At 36.3% G+C, this 17,572-nt stretch overlaps 1 protein-coding gene across 4 annotated transcripts in view; it reads left to right on the top strand.

Annotated features, from left to right (window-relative positions):
* The window catches only part of LAMA1 (laminin subunit alpha 1), a 110,340-nt gene that overhangs the window by 76,845 nt on the left and 15,923 nt on the right, over window positions 1–17,572 (top strand). For 3 of the 4 annotated variants that reach the window (XM_054815283.1, XM_054815281.1, XM_054815284.1), the window contains 15 exons: window positions 1,360–1,458; window positions 2,429–2,540; window positions 2,706–2,868; window positions 5,189–5,399; window positions 5,642–5,758; window positions 5,829–6,013; window positions 7,160–7,298; window positions 8,540–8,633; window positions 9,940–10,056; window positions 11,975–12,157; window positions 12,473–12,627; window positions 14,109–14,252; window positions 15,045–15,178; window positions 16,003–16,153; window positions 16,695–16,819. In XM_054815283.1, the coding sequence (XP_054671258.1) occupies window positions 1,360–1,458; window positions 2,429–2,540; window positions 2,706–2,868; window positions 5,189–5,399; window positions 5,642–5,758; window positions 5,829–6,013; window positions 7,160–7,298; window positions 8,540–8,633; window positions 9,940–10,056; window positions 11,975–12,157; window positions 12,473–12,627; window positions 14,109–14,252; window positions 15,045–15,178; window positions 16,003–16,153; window positions 16,695–16,819 (2,129 nt within the window). The remainder of the gene's footprint in view (window positions 1–1,359; window positions 1,459–2,428; window positions 2,541–2,705; window positions 2,869–5,188; window positions 5,400–5,641; window positions 5,759–5,828; window positions 6,014–7,159; window positions 7,299–8,539; window positions 8,634–9,939; window positions 10,057–11,974; window positions 12,158–12,472; window positions 12,628–14,108; window positions 14,253–15,044; window positions 15,179–16,002; window positions 16,154–16,694; window positions 16,820–17,572) is intronic. The other variant, XM_054815282.1, reaches the window with a different exon arrangement.

The following is a 17,572-nucleotide window of genomic DNA, read 5'->3' as shown; positions in this document are numbered from 1 at the left end:
ATCTTGAGGGTAAATTAGTAGTCTTGTAACTTTTCTCTGTTTGGCAGCAGGTATCCCTCTCTTTCTTGCTAATCAAAGATTACCTTCCTTTTTGCCTTGTACCAAAGTAACTGTAGCTGGAAGCCAGAAAATCCCCAAGTTTGTTTATGTGAATTACAGATATTCTCCCTGCACTTTATTGCGTCTTTGCCTCATGCTGGTGGCTCAGGAACTCTAGTATTTCCTCTTTTCTATGCATTAGGCATGAGTCTCTCAATAATGAGAAAATTATCAAATCAGATCGTCTACTCCTCATCACTTCTGCATCTCCAGTCCATCTGAGGACTTCAGTAGTTCTGTTTTTCTAGTTAAAGCCTCCTGGTTTACTCCTCCTCAAATACCTAGACATACTTGCTGTCCCATTCTGGGTTTTTGAACTGAGCTTTTAAAGAAATGTTGCTGTGCTTTATCCCAGGAGGCTCAAGAGTTTCAGCTTCTCTTTCCTTACTCTGAGGAAAAAGCTTTGAAATTTCCTTTTGACACAAGGCTGTTGGATAATCCTATGTATTACTTCTTTAAAAAGCTGGGCAGAATGATACTTACTATGGTGTTTACAATGGTTGGCTCTGAAACATCTGAAATCTAAAAATAACCTTTCCCAGACTTGCTCTCTTTGATGAGATGCCTTAAGTTTCTTTGCATCTTTAGAGAAGTGGTATTCTGTTGCAGGCCTTGACTGTATCAAATATGATACGCTTGGGTACGATGGCCTATTTGTTGTCATATAAGGTAGTTTTGAGATAACCTTGAAGCCACATACAGCCTATTATTCTCTCTTACTGGTGAGAGGATCCGCAGGGCTCCTTGTGTTAACTTAGTGCGTCTGGACGGCCAAAATCCTGAACTCCTGAGTGCCATCCACTGGATTTTGACATTGAAACATAGAGCTCTTCAGGGTCATCCTCACAGATATACCCTAGATGCAGCTGCTTTGACAAGACCAGCTACCGATACAGTAGCAACTGTGGGACTGGATGGAAGCATTTAATTTGATGGGCCTTGGAACTTCTCAAAGTAGCTTATTTGGGCAGATCAGACTGTGGTGAAATTGAGACTCGGGAGAGTAGAAATTGTGCTTTTTTCTTACTAGTTGATTGAAAGTACGACATGGCTGGATCCTTCTTTTCTTATTTAAAGAAATGACACCTTTTGTTGCATGAACTGCATGCATGTAATTACTCTGTCTTATGTGCTTTGCAAATCAGTCATTTAAAATATATGAATAATCTATTGTGCATAGTTATGTTCTTCCCAGAACTTTTCTGGACACACAACAAAGTCCTTACATTACAGTGTGTTGTTTCTTCTTGTTTCTTATAGGCATCTATAGTTCCTAGGGAAGATCCAACTTACTCATTAGCTACAGCAAAAGAAAATCTTCTGAGTTTATCAGGAGGAATTGATCAGCTGCATGAAGAGGTAGGTGTGCTGGCTTCTTTGTTCTTAGCCTTTCTGGAGAAATCCGTTGGTATTTCATAGCATGGTACATAAATGCCAGAGAGCTGTTTAGAAATTATTTTAAATCTATAGAGTTCAATGAAAGAATTAATTCATTCTGTAGTCTTTCTGAGGAGAGGAGTTGATTGGTCTGTGGAATTCTGCAAATGACAGTATTTTATGATAATGTACAGGAGATTTCCATGGTTTCTGTTGAAGTTGGGAAGCTTTTTGAACTGTGATCATTTAAGGCCCTAAAACTGGAGAAATGGAGATACTTTCTTCTCACTAGTTTTAATATATGGAGCTTATTCCAAATTATGTCATAGCTCCATATTCACCAAAAGTCTTTGATACCTATAGTATTGTGTTTAAAAAACTCTCAGCAGAAATAAATCTGTTGAAAATCCACATAAAAAAGTAGACAACATTTATATTCTTTATTCAGTTTTAACACAAGAAAAATTGTAGGTAGAAAATTGACGATAGTACTTCAGCCATTAGATCTCATTTGCTGACCATGTGTACCTATAATTTTCTGACCATATATATGTAATCTAACAAGGTGCTTGCACTAACAGTGTTGTTATTGCTAAAAGTGATGTATCCAGAAGAGTGATTTTCCTAAGATACATTAATTGTAGCTAAAAATATATGTAATGTTTACTTTGTTAAAGAAATAGCTTTGGTAGTTATGATCTTATTGATTATGAAAATAACAATATGATAACACAATTCTTCACTGATATCAGAGGCTGGAACTGTCAATATAATTAAGGCATCTGCAAGCATGGAAGCATCAGAGATTTATGAATCAGCTAGGTCTACATTGTTTCCTCTTACAAAGCATTCTCACTATTGGGAAAAAAAAGTATAAAAACCATAGACAAATGTCATAAATTAATCAATGTTTTAGGAGGACTGTCAAAGATTATCTCTGATTTTATTCTAGTCATCTAGATTTTTGAAAAAAGCTTGGCAGCTTAACACAATGACTCAGGAAACCAGGAATAAAAGTCAAGAACTGACTGGATTTATTGACACAGTACACACAACCATCAAAGGTATCCTGCTTTTAAGATATTTCCATTTCTTTACAGAATTTAGAAGGGAATTTCCTTCGCAACTTTAAAAGAACTATTGACATGAGAAGTGCTGCAGTTTGCACAGGGGGTTCCCATATATTCTTTTTTTAATGGTATGACTAAATTGTTTACTCTCCTACTTAGTACTTGCTGAAGTTGCTGTGTCACTAAATGAAACACTGGGCCTGGATCTCCCTCTGTCAAATGCTACATCTCAGAGCCTGCAGGATGATATTTCTGCCCTTTTGGATGCGTTGCGCAAGAAAGATTTTGTTCAACAGCATCGTAATGCTACCAGTGTCCAAAAGTAAGCCTGTTCTGCTGAAAACTTTATTTCACATGTCTATACTATGCAATAGTGCTTTTTGGAGAGATATCTGGAGAAACATTGTGCCATAATAAGAAGCAGTGCGATGGATAGGTAGCCCAGGTGGAGCTTTATGAAGTCTGGGATTACGTTATTTGAAAATATTTGTGGACCCCATGCGATACTCACGTAGCCAAAGCCTGTTGATCTGGATGTGATACAAAATGCCATTGCAATAAGTGGAAAGACTCACTGGTTTCAGTTTGATTCAGATCTGGCCCTAATACACATCTCCTTGTTGCTTTTGGCTAGGAGACCTCGTAGAACTGTCTCAGTCATTTGCAAGCCCAGGACATGTCAGGTCTGCTGAAGAACATGACAATTTATTGTCACTGGAATATGTATCACATAGATTTGCAAATGAAACCAAGGCACTTGTTTCAGCATTCTAAGCCACTATTTAGGATTATATTCCATTGTCTTGATTTGTCCCCAGTTAAAGGCTATTTTAAAATGGCTTTTATATTCATTATTTATTAGTGCTTATTGCCAGACTTGGCAATACAAACATTGACTGTTCCAACAGTCAGCAAAATTTTTGTTCCAACTTCAGAAATACAAAGTATTGCCGTAGTCCACCAAAAGCTGTAAGAACGTTAACATTGGTTTCAAGGGACAAAGATTTAGACCAGAGTGGAATATTTCTGAAAATTTGACTTTTCTTTATTAAGTGCTTTGGATTAGACAGGGTAGAATGTTTATGCTGGTAGCATATCTGAGTTTTTCAACAGACTCCTGTGCTTGTCCTTGAACTGAATATTAAATTGTACAAAAGCTAAATGGACTAGAAATGTACCATTTATTCTTATATTTACTAGGAACTTCAAATAGCTTCTTTGTACTTACAAAAATGTCTCAAAATGTCCTGTTGCATAGTAACAGAATGTTCTGACTTTCAACATCAACTTTTGAGTTGTTATACAAGGCATTTGTAAATTAACTTTCTCAATTATAGGCTTTGTTGAAATTTCTGAAAATTCTCTGATAAGTGTCCTTTGACAGATTGAAGAAGAGAGTTAATAAGATTTATAAGATTGTTTGCACTGCAGAATTTATCATGCAATGCAGCTGTAAAGTTAAAACTGATTTAAATAAGCAGCTTTTGACAGTGCATTTTTCAGGGAGCAGAGGTTACCACATGGCTCACAGTGGACTGAGCTTGTGATGACATATTGTTAAGCAATGTTCATAACCGAGGTCTCCCCATATTTGCCATGTAAGGGAAAGTTCCCAAATCGTTTGGAATATAACCTTTTTACTCTACACTGAAATAGGAGCCATTACTGTCTGTAAAATACTTTCATTCTTGTAACTTTTTTAAGACTGGCTTCTGAGTATAAGGACTCTGAATTATTAGTGTTAAGAAATACATGCAAATGCACATGTTAATAAGAAAGATGGAAGTGCGTTTTGCTGTATATAATTGTGAAATAAACTAGGTTTCTTTTGCTTTGGCTAAAGATCTATATGATTTCAAATCTGATTAAAAGGGACAAACATTTATGGAAAAGTATCATTACAGGAGTTGTAGTGTGCAGCATTTATGCTGAAACAAAGAGAAACAAAGGAATAGACTTTCAGGATCATTTTCAGTTCAATTCCTTCAATACTGGAAAGTGTTCAAATGAAGATGGAAATATTCCCAAATAGAATAGCTGAAGCAATTAACAACTGACAAATTTGGGTATATTTGATATTTCCCAGATAATGTCTGTTACTGATTTCAAAAGATCAGTGCAGAGATTTCTCATTTCAGTGTTCATTTTAATAAGGCTATTTGGTTTTATTTGAAATTTAAAATTTTCAGGACTCTTGGGTATATGTCTTTCAGTGCTGATTACTTGTTTCTTTCCAATGTCAGTCCTTATAATTGATGTTTTGATCCTACATTCAGAATATGAATCACTACAATTAAGACATAGAGCAGTCCCAGAGAGATGTTTCACTGAGGTTTTGATGTGGGGGATGTCCCAAATCAGTCCAAGCAAACGTGATTCATACTAGCCCCTCTCCCCTCTAGTCACTACATACAAAGTTTTTGAACTGCATTCCTGCCCTCTCCCCCAGACACTCATCTTTTTGTATGGTAAGATGAGTAACTAAGCTAACGTGTGTGTATGTTGTTGTAGAAAAAATTGAAGACTTTTGTAAGAAGATGCATTTAAATTAATTTCACGTGACCCCAATTTCTCCTGAAGAAATCCATGCCCGAGTGTCGTCTTTGCTATTTATTTATTTTTCTGATTCCTCTCTTTGTCAGAGCTGCAGAAAATTTGTTGATCCGGGTTCAGAAAGAGTATCTTAAACCCCACCAGGAGCTTGCTGAACTAAAAAAGGATGCAAGCCAGCTCTTCTCAAAGCACAACAGCAGACTGCAAGATGCCCAGGAGATGGTGAATAAGGCGCTTGCTAACGTCAATGAAACCAATCGCTTGTTTCCTCTTATCTCTAGCAACCTGGCAGAGTTAAATGTAAGACTGGACAATCAGTGTTGTTGCATAAGAAATATCAAATATGAAATTGTATTTAAAAGCCACTTTATAGATTTTAATAAGTTTGTACATGTTTAAACATGTTAATATATGTGATACCTTAAAAACTCAAAGGAAACCAGACCTCTGTTTGAAAACCAAAAACTGAGTATGTAATATGTGAACTCATCTGCACTAGCTGACTTTGCAGACTACTGTAAAACACTTGATTTATGCTATAGGATAAAAAGCTAAATATAAAGGAAAGTGAAGAAGACTCGGCCATGTTCATTAAAGAAGGGAAGGTCCTAGTGAACGTTGCTGCTGCTCTTGCCCAGGATGTAAAGAACTCTACATCTGTAAGTTCTTAAGGGTTAACATCCTCTTTGACATTATCAGGTGTATTTTGCTATTGGGAAAAAAAAAAAGGCAAACCATTTTGTTGTGCAGAACCTGGAAGTCCACCAGGATGGGTTAGTCCTATGGAGCACCAAACTGCGACACCATGTGGATGAACTGGTGATGCAGATGTCTGTGAGAGGAGTGCTTGACCTGGTGTACAGAGCCGAAGACCATGCTGCCCAGGTCCAAAGACTTGCAGATGCACTAGAGAGGTAGGTAACTTGACAAATATGAACTCAGGAGAGATTTCCAGTAGTGTCTGTCAGATTTGATTTAAATAGGTAGTAGTTTAATCTACTAAAGGAGTTCCCTGTCCACAGCAGGGAGGTTGGACTACATGATCTTTAAAGGTCCCTTCCAACCCAAACCATTCTATGATTCTATGATCAATTTTTATTCCCCTTTAATTGCTAGTGCTTTTTACTTTTAATGCTGCGTACCTTTATTAAGTGATATCAAGGGGGTTGATTAGTCTTGCATTTCATGTGGCTGACTTACACAGTAACTAGTAAATTATTAAATGCTCAGTGAGCATATCATCATGTGACTAGAAAAGCTTCTGGTCTGTGTATGCATACTTGACAATATATCTGAATCTCATCAAGAAGCTATTCCTGCTATGCCTCTGTTATTGTTGCTTTCAAAGCATCTTGCAGAAATGAGTGGGTTGCGATCTCAAATCCACTCAAAAACGCACTCTTAGAATTTGGAAGTTGCAAAGGTATTCCAGTTAATTCAATGGAAATTAATCTTCTATCCCAGGAATCCTTCTAGAATTCTTGCTCTTTTGTCTTTCAAAGTCAGCAGATCTGTATGTTAAAAGTGAAATCATATCAGATTGGAAAATTTACATGTATTTAAGTTCGTGAACAGAAAATTTTGTTCTGTGTAACACTGAGCAACTCTGCTGACTTCATTGCAGCCAGATAAATTCAATAAAGCAAAAGTTAATTCAGAATAGCTTTCAGATGCTTATAATTTCCTCCTAGGTGCTGTATTTCTCTACTTTGCTTTTGAGCTCCAGCTAGGAACCTGCTTTTGTTCTGTTTAGGCGATGTGATTTATTTGTTCTTCATGCAGTCACTTAAGTGGCTTTGTAAATTGAAAAACTGACCAAAACAAAAAAGAAACAAAATAGGAAAAAAAAAAAAAGCTTAAAACCTTCTTTGAACTGTTTTTTTCAGTTTAAAATGATGAACTTAAAGTCCCTTACACAACACAGGGCAAGGTGTGCTCATTTTTTCAGAGTGCATTATATATTCTAGAAAGATGTGCATGTTGTAAACGAAGACATGGAATTTAGTGCTTGATTAATATACTGTTATGGAAAGAGAATTACTTGTTAATTCCCTATTTAGTGGCCTGTCTAAAGTAAGAAATGTGACTCTGAACACAACTGCTGCTATCTACGCCCACTCCAGTGTTAAAAGTGTGATTGAAAGAACAGAGAGTTTGGCAGATGATGCATCTAGAGTTGTGAATGGCCCCTTGGATTTAGTAAGTATCAATATTAGTATTTTAATAAATGCGTTTCCCTTTCTCATTTTGGAATATTTATTCTAATTGCTTTTGCATGTACTGAAATTTGAGGCTTCTTCATGGAGGCATATATGACAGCCTGTCCTACCAACTAGTATATACTGTATCCTGAATCTGTACTCCAAGTCAGTACTGGTACCAGATTTCATGTTCTGTTTACCTTGCTTTTCTCTCTGCCACTGTACCATTTCCCTTTTTTTTTCGGTTGGGTTTTTTTAAATGTCTAATGTGTGGTTAGCTGGACTGAACTTGATTCTATGAGTGTTTATATCAGTCATCTGACATGCATTCCTGTAGAACTTAAGTTCCCAAACCTCTGGTGCTCCTCTTCCACCTTTGGAATTATTCAACCATCTGCTTATTTGACCTGTCCCTCTTCCATTTCTATCTAGATATTGCCAACTACAACTATTTTGCTTAGTTGAGAACCTTTCATAACCAAATGTATGTTTGTATCTCAAGTGCCATCCCTCTGCCTTGCAAAATTATCAGGTTGTTATTGAAACAGTAGATTAAAAAGACTAGTTACTGCTCTGACCTTACTACTTTCATATTATTCTATTTCACCCCTTTTATCTCTTTCTGCTTTTCATGATTGTAAACCCAAGGAAGGAATGAGCTATGTTTTACAAGTGTCATGCACATTATGCCTGGAGAAACAAATATGTGACAATGTATTTTACGTGGTAGTGATCAAAATAGTTTATTTGCATTGTTTTGTGACCTTGTATGTTATTTTATAGCACTCTGTCTTATTAAAGCTTTGTACAGCATGAGTCCTTCAAGGTACTTTTCCAGATTTTCCAGCTGGAGAAATGGATTAAAAGAACACTTTAAAGACTGGGATTTTGAGGTATCTCACTTTGAAGGGCTCAGTGCTGGGAGTTTTGACTTAGGCCTCGATCTAGAATTATTGATGTTCCAAAAGACAACACTGAATCAGTAGCAGTGTTCAAACTAGAATTTGGTAGGTTTTGTTTCAGTCTTCTCTTTTTTATGAACTCACAAAGAGATTCAAAGTCACATTCTTGGAAAAATAATTACAACTTGTATTTTTTTAATTGATGCTTAATAAGGTAACAATATCTCATAAATAACAAGAATGTTCAGTAACTTGAAGTAGACATCTGCAGATATTTAAATGTTTTCAGTTGAATTTCTGTTTTTCTTATGTGGCAACTGATGTCTCTGTTTTTCAGCCAGAGGAGTCTTTCAGTCTTCTTGGAAAAGAAACTCTACTGCTGAGCTCCAGATTTCAGAATGAAGCTAAAAATCTGAATAAAATAGCTGATGGTCAGTTCTTTAGAGTTCACATTTTAATGGTTGGACTTGATGATCTTAAAGGTCTTTTCCAACCAAAGCAATTCTATGTTTCTATGATATCTGCTTCTATTTCTTTTTCTATATCCTGTTTTGTGGTTTTTAATGGGGTTTTTTGTGGTTTTTTTTTTTTAAATGAACATAAACTAAGTTAAAATACTGCATATGACTATATACATGTTTTTATACAATTAAGAATAATATATTATGGAGTCATGTATAATTTTACTTTTTTAGATAAGAATATATTTTTTCTCTGTAACCATGTAAAAAATTAGCCATTACTATACCTCATTTACCTCCAAGCAATGCTTTCTTTAAATGGTTGTTTTTTCAAATGTTATGAATTAAATCATCAGGGATTGTGCAGTAGATGAAGAACAAACATAATTCTTGAAGAAATATATTCATCCAATTTTATCTAATAAATCATGGATTACACAAGTATGGAGGAGGATATATTTAAATCGTAATCATTTTTACATGTTTCTTCTACACAGCTGAAATATAGAAACAAGCTGAACTTGTTTTTATCTGTACAAAGTGCCTTTTGGCTCAGAGTGCCTCTATAAATTCCAGAATCCTTTCATTTTTTTGTTACTCCAAAGATACCAGCAAGGCATCGGAGTCTGCACCATGGAAGTTCGAAAAAGCATTTTGAACACAGACTTTGTGCAGGAGCAGAGGCTGTCCCAAAAGGAAATTTTGAATGAAATTGGACAGAAACGGAATGTTTCACAGACATAAATTGTAACTGTAAAATAGTCTTTGCTTTTAAAACCAATAGCTTTACAAATATGTATACGTTTTATGTAATTCACATGGACAGAATGCATACCCTTTTTTGTTCCTTCTATTCTATTCTACATATTTTAGTGTGAGGATTCTGCAAACATCACAAATGTATAAAAGAAAAGCACTTCTTTGAATGTCTCCTGTCAGACACCACAAAAAGTGAAGAGCATCATAAAAATTATAAGGGTTCGCAATCATGTAATCATTTTAATTGATAGTATCTTCCTGACTATGTTTCTACCAATTCAGTCTGATGGAATTGGCCAGAAAGGATAACTTTGAAGGAAGCAATGCCCACAGGAGCTTATCTGTGCATACTGCATTCGTTTTGCATTCCTGTTTGTAAAATGCTCTTTCTCTTGAAAAAAACCAAAAAAGTTGCATTGATAAATGAGTGAATGCTTGTTATCCCTATACATAGGGTTTGTGTGGGTTGTAATAGTATTTGTTTATGCATAGAAAAATCAGTTATTTCTTCCAACAGGCCTTTTATTTGGATTGAATGGGTTGAACAAAAAGGTAGAAAAGATTCAGGAAAGTACTAATACAATTGTCAACCAGCTTAATGATTCCCTGTGGACACTAAGAGCATTGCCTAATGGTAAGTGAAATTTATATTGATATTTTCCTTATTACAGAACAGTCTAGTACAATCGTAATAAAATCCTGTTCATTGTTTGATTGCAGAGACCTAGCAATAAACTATACTGGAGACTCATTTAGCCTCCTGCCTCACAAGGAATATTTTCCATTTTTTTAGTAAACCCATGAAACATAACTGGGTTATCACTTAAGGTCTGTAGTCTTATTCCCATTTCACACTGCTGTAAATCAGGAGCGGCTCTGAAAGCAATATAATTACACTGATGAGAAGAGAGTGAAGTCCTAGAATATTTAATCCCACATGGAGAGAAACTTATATATGGAACTATGAGGTTTTGCTTTCTTTTGATAGCTTGTTTCAAAATTGTTTATACTGCGCTGTGAATCTTATCTGCATCTAAATGTTTTCTTGTTGTAAAAACTGACTTCATTTAACTGATTAAAATGTTCTTTCTGTGCTTTTCCAAAACAAAAGAATTCCTTTTAAAAAAAAAAGTAATTATTTTGGATAAAGGCAAGACCTAGAGTTCATGGAAACTAATAGAGAAAATGTCTTTGAAGTTGCGAATAAGAGGGTCTGAAATACTTTGCCAACCTTAATAATGTTTTTTTTTAAAAGTAGAAAAACACTCATAAAGGCCTTCTGCCTGAGTTGTTGGGTTGTACTGTATTTCCAGATTATAATGCTGTCCAAAGCTTTAAAATACCCATTTTACAACTCAGGCCCTTAAGTCACACTAAAGGGTGATATTAGTAATAAAGTTACACTGGGTATTAATTGCAGGATGCTATCTAACATAAAGCTACACGTGGAAAATTAAGGCATTATTAAAATCATAGGACAGTCCTTAACTCGCAGTTTAATATTGTTTGATTTCAGTTTTGTTGTTACATTTCTTGAAGTTTTCTCTTTTTTTTTTTTTTTTTTCATCTGGGCAGAGATTCATGGTGGTTGCCCTCTGTCTAGGGTACTGGTTGTGAAGAAGGATCCCTGCAGAACTAAATCAGGCCTTTTGTGCCAGCTCCAGCATCTTCCCACTATTTCGGGCACCGGGGATGTAAAGGGCAGGCTGAGATTGGGAGTGGTGCACTCACTATATAAGTGATTGTAACCCAAAGCAAAGGGTGTAATAGACCTTCTGCCTCACCAGCTTTCTGTAGGATTTAAAACATAAGTCTCAGATTAGTGACTCTGGGTGCCAGCAGTCACTGAGGGAACTTTGAAGACTATGAGGCTGATGTGTTCATGTAATCTTCTTGTTGAGATAGGCAGAATCAAGTTCCCCATCACTGCATTCTGTGTCTATGTTGTATTCAGAGCTGGTCATGAAAAATAAAACACACTTCCTAGAATTCAAAACTTGGATTAATCAAGTCTTTTGATTAAGAAGTGAAAATCTAAACTGATGAGCCTTAATTAAAATTGCTGCAAGTTCTATTATTTATATATGTGTGTAATATATTTTATTATTATATACCTCTGTGTATGGTTATGAACAAACATACATAGATGTACAAGCTTCTTCTATAGGTATATCCATATCTGTATCATCAGCTTGGGAACATTTGCCATGTTTTTTGTTCAGGGCCGTAGTCGTGGCCATTTTCTAACTTAATAATCGGGCAAGAGGAGTTGCACCAGCCTTCTGGCACTCCAGTGTCACAGCAGGTAAACCATGACGCATTCAACAGTTAAGTGAAGTTAGAACACAGTAGGTCTTGGTTTGGAGCTCCCCTCAGAGACAGAAAAATACAAACAAACAAAAATATAACTCTTACTATGAAAGGAACATAACCGACAGCATTTCTAGTGTTTTGACTATGTTTGTAACTGTGTTATGAAGCCAGGCATTTATTACTCCTGAGTATGTATGAAAGCTGTGAATTTTTTTTTTAACCTGGGAACTGTGTTTCAGATACAAGGAAATACATGCTTGAGGTGAAAGAGCTGGCTGTGTCTGCAAACACCAGTGCTGTGGTGGGTTTAAGCCACTTTGGGGATTTCAGTCAAAAATTGCTGAATGCTTCTTCTACATTGTCCCGAGTTAATGACACATTGAGGAAAACTAGTGAACTTATAACTGATTCATCAAAAGCTGGTAAGTTTGCTGCTTCATTGCTCTTTAGAAATATCACTGCTTGCAGAAGCAGTACTAATATTAAATTTTAATAGGCATTAAATATGAGTCTGATGGACTTAAAATTTCTTCCTAATTCAATAAAAATGTTCTAACTTTTAAAAAGACCTCTAGAGGAGTCACATGGGATACTCTTAAGTATGCATATTCCTTACTGATGTTTAAAATTGCTGAAAACAAAATGATCAGAAAAAGGCCACCTTGGTGAAGTATTTCAGCAATGGACAGTACATTTCTCTTTCAACCTGCATCAACATTTAATTTATCTTTTGGCAGCAGTCACAGCTCAAAAACAAGTTAAAGAAGTGGAAGCGCAAGCAAGTCTTTTATTGGATAGGCTGAAACCTTTGAAAATGCTAGAGGAGAATCTGAACAGAAACCTGTCTGAAATTAAAGAGCTCATCAGCCAGGCCCGCAAGCAGGCAGCATCTGTAAGTTCCATCATCCCAGACTTAACTGGCTTCACTTTCACTTTTAGCAGGGAAGTTCTTTGCAGTAAAGAGCCATTTGTCTTTGAGATAAAGCTGCAATCCTTTTTAGGACAAGATGTTAATTTCTAAGCTTATTTTAGAGATTGATGTGGGGTGCCTCCATATAACATCAAGTATCATTACAAATTTATTAACAAGAGTGTTGATTCTATCAATAAATTTGCCATCTCTGCCCTGCCATGTCCGTATGTTGTTCTTTGCAAGAAGCTGCTGTGCATCCAGAATACTTTAAGACAAATAATATACTTGTTTTTAAATCTCTGCTCCCTCCTTAAAGACAACAAAAGTGAATCAACTGTATTATGGACCTCATTAAACTGTGAGGGGAATATGAAAATAACTTTGCATTCGGTAATTTTTGGTATGCCTTTGGCTTTAGTATGGGTATGTTATTGTAAGGTTTAGGGAGGTTTTGCTTTAAAAAATAAAAGGCTTTCAGTTCTTTCTGCAATCTCCTTAATTATATGGTTATTGCTTCTCTGTCACAGTCTACTGAAGCTTAATGAATCCACTGCAGAAAAGGAGGAGTAGTATTTTCTGAAGTGTCATAAATCATAGAGGTTCCTAGCAGGGTGAAAAGAAGTATTAGCAAAATCCCCTTTTCTAATTTGAGAGTTTGTTCTGTTGTTTTGTAAAACTTTTACTAGAGGAGAGAAACTTTATATATCTGTGTCCGTACGCATATACACACATAAGCTTTATGTATTTAGTTATTACAGGCATATTCAATGAAGTTAAGGCTTTTCTGTTGTTAAAATGGGTTTTCTGTCATTATGCTACCAAGCTTCTTGGAATTTGGTTGTATTTAGCTTGAATTGATTTGTTATCAGTCTACTAGACAGTGTTCAAAGGAGTTAGTGGTATGACAACAGGAATATGAATTTCTCTTTTAAAAAAGTTTAACTTGTAATATATTCACAAATGTATTTTTTGAATACTCCTGTAAACTGTTTTGTAAAACTTTTAAATAACCAGAATTATTGCAGACTGTCTGCCTTTTAAATTTAAAAAAACCCCAATATCTCAACATAGACTAAAAATTGTTTCCTTTTTTCAAAAGGTTTTGAATTTCTGTCTTTATTTTCTGATATTATTACAGTGCCTTTTACTGATATATGGGCTTCTGACCCAAGATTTATTGTTGTTTTCTGAAGTATTTGAATAGTTTAATTTACTGGCTTCAGCTCTCCTAATTGAATGAGTGAATTATGACAGATTTCATTCTTTTCTATTTGTGAATCTTTGTCAAGTGATACCTAGGAGATTGCTAAGATCTAACTCAGGTAGCAAAACTCAGATTGCATGAAAGTATCTCAGCAAATGGCTTGCATTTGTTGGTCAAAAACTAAGTACATATTTCAGAAATATGTGCTGTGTACAGACAGACTTGTTTAGAATCCATTTCCTCCTTTCTTCCCCAGATTAAAGTTGCAGTATCAGCGGACAGAGATTGTATTCGTGCCTACCAACCCCAAATTTCATCTACGAATTACAACACCTTAACGCTCAATGTGAAAACTGCTGAACCAGATAACCTACTTTTCTACCTGGGTAGCAATGGAAAGGTAAGTTCCTGGCATACATTTATTGAAGGTGATGGTAGTCAAATGTTTTAAATGGCCATATATATGTTTTTTCCTACTTGACTTCAAACTATATATTCAAGTGAGGCCCCTTGCAGGCAAATGTGTTCACTAGGGGTGTAAATATTTTTGTGCCATAGATGATTCCAGAGATTCTCAAAGGTGGAGAATAAAAGCACCTGATTCCTTAGCATTGCCTCTTGGCCATGTCATGAAACTTCCCCTTCTTTTTCCCATGCTGTGCATTTACCTCAGTAGAGTGTAACGCTATGTGATGCTTTCATATAGCATGCTGGAGTATATCAAGCAATTTGCCTGGTATCACAGAGAAAGTACTTGAATTTGACCCTCATGAGCATGGTGCATCTACCCACTTGAAAAGGAGCATGATGGCTCAATGTCACATTGCCCTCCTCTTCCTTCCCTCTGTAATCCTAATAAATACATTGCTATTAGCTCCTTGTGGCATGCTATCACGTGATAGTGCTTTTTCACAGACTGGTAGGTCACTTCACGTACACTCAGAAATGTACTTTTCTATATGTCTACATGTTTGTATATATCTATAAAAAAAAATCACCTACTTGTATATAAGCTGAGGTTTTTTGGTTTCATTGAAAGTAAAAATGAGTAAAAACTTACTGGGCCTGATTTTGCTAAAAGTCAACTCCCATAATATGGGGTGCAAGGACATGAGTCTGGAAAGACTTTCTCAATGTTAGAGAAATTACATGTCCGATGCCATGTCCTAGAATAAGCCCTGCTGTTTTTCAGACAGACTTCCTTGCGGTGGAGATGCGACGTGGTAAGGTAGCTCTTCTTTGGGATTTGGGCTCTGGATCAACAAGAGTGGAATACCCTGATTTTCAAATTGACAACAACAAATGGCACAGAATTCATGCAACCAGGTAATTAAAATGAGAATAACATAAGTGTTGGATAGAAAAATTGATTATTATTGTTTTAATGAGTTGGCTGTATTGTAGAAATGTCCAGCTACTTAGTGAGTGAACTTGGCATAAACAACACAAACCATCTTCTGAGTTTTCCAGTGACAAGATTTTTCTTGTCCTTGAAAAGAGAAGCCAATTGCAAGTGTTGATTAAGCCTGGTGATTTCTGAAACTATGTATTGGATCTCGCTGCGGTGGAGTTAATTTTCCCCACAGCAGCCCTCACAGTGCTGTGCTGTGCATTGGTAGCCAGCAAGGTGTTATAACACACCAGGGTTTTGGCTGCTGCCGAGCAGTGCTGGCACAGCACCAAGGCTGGCTCTCCAACAATCCCCCCTCACCAGTAGGATGAGGATGGGCAAGACCTTGGGAGGCGACACAGCCAGGACAGCTGACCCAAACTGACTAAAGGAAAATTCCACACCATGTGATGTCTGCTCAGCAATAAAAGCTAAGAAAAAGGAGGAGGAAGTGGGGGCATTCGTTACTTATGACATTTGTCTTCCAGAGCAACCACTATGTGTACTGAAACCCTGCTTCCCAGGAAGTGGCTGGACATTGCCTGCTGATGGGAAGTGGAGAATAAATCTTTTGTTTATCCTTTGCTTCCACGCACAGCCTTTTGCTTCTGCTTTATTAAACTGCCCATGAGTTTTTTCCATCTTATTTTTCTCCCCTCCCTGTCCTGCTGAGGAGGGGAGTGATAGAGCAGCATTGGTGGACACCTGGCCTCCAGCCAGGGTCAACCCACCACAAACTGTTAGTATTTGTACTTGGCAGGTTTGGAAAAACAGGTACACTCAGCATAGAGGAAATGAACTCCAATCAGAAGCCTTCATCTAAATCTGCAGCCTCTCCGGGGACAGCCAGCATACTGGATGTTAACAAATCAACCCTAATGTTTATTGGAGGACTTGGAGGGCAAATCAAGGTTAAATTTCGAGATCAGCAATCTGTAAAATGTTTTTGTCATGTTTAAGATATACTTTAGACTTAGAAGTAATTGCATGCATTGGTTACTTCATTAAGAAATGCCAGGTACTCTGAACATAAAGCAAAGATGCTATAAAGATGTTCTAGTATCCTGAACTTAATATTCCCTGGAAATTTTTGCATAAAGTGTTAACCAGGCCAGGCTGTGCGTGCATGCGTGATACATAGACATTACACAATGAATTTGTTTTTCGTGTCCTTCTTCCATGGCTTCTTTAGTTTGCCATTGTTATTCATGCCATGAGGCATGTAAGTAGGTCAAGGACATAGTTATTTTACTTTTTCACTTGCTGCAAAACTGATCTATTCTGATTTAAGTGATAATTGTTAATAGTTATGCTAAAATGTGTTGTTCTTTTATTATGATTTATGTCTAACCAAGTTAGAGTTCAAGGAAAAACACCAAGCAAAAATTTGGCTGCATAATTTTCAGAGTTCTTAACATTAATTCTATTCATGAAGTATTTCTTGTTCTACAGAAATCGCCTGCTGTTAAGGTGACCCATTTTAAAGGGTGCATGGGAGAGGCATCCCTGAATGGCAAATCTATCGGTCTTTGGAACTATATGGAAAGAGAGGGCAAATGCAATGGCTGTTTTGGAAGGTATTTTGTCTCACTCTCTTTTTTTGTAACAGATTTAGTGTAATTTACATCTGTATTATATATTTCTGTGCTAGCTAAAATAATGAACTTGGACAAATTGCAGTGTTTCATTGATCATTAACTTACAGTTCTGAACACAGCTAATCTGAATGTGCCAGTGGTGTCAAATAATTTCAGCATATGGAATTTTGTCACTTCATCACTTTTTCAGAGGAGTTCTATTGCTGTGGTCTATTTTGTGCATTGAAAGTAGGGACTGCCAGTGAACCAAACTATTTTGGAATGTTTGCTTTCCTATAATTCCCAACAAGACAAATTTATTCTTTCCTAGTATAAGAAACAGTGTAAAGCACTCATATAAAGAAAATGCATAGCAAAACTGTAGCCACTGATCTTGCTACCCCTCTTGTAGTCATTGTGAAAGGGGATTGCAGACTGTATTATTTTTATGTTTAAGGAATTGAAAAGAAATATGTTTGACCATATTCCCTTTTGCAGACTGTTTCATGTTGAAACAGCAGAGGGTGCTGCTTGATTGTATATTTTTTTAACAAGTATTACATTGCAGGGAAAGGGGCTAATAGAACATTTATTGTAAGTGCAATTATGCAAAGCATGTTGATAAATGGATGACATGTTTTAAGTAAGAGGGTGTATGTTGTAACAATTATTTTTTCCCTTAAGAAATTGTTGGGTTTTTTTCATACACCAGGGAAGAACATTTTTTATCTCGTATACATCCTTCCCCACGGC

This window comes from Grus americana, chromosome 2 (assembly GCF_028858705.1).
Source record: "Grus americana isolate bGruAme1 chromosome 2, bGruAme1.mat, whole genome shotgun sequence".
Lineage (NCBI taxonomy): Eukaryota > Metazoa > Chordata > Aves > Gruiformes > Gruidae > Grus > Grus americana.
Note: the sequence above shows the minus strand (reverse complement) of the source record. Positions and strands in the feature narration are given on the sequence as shown.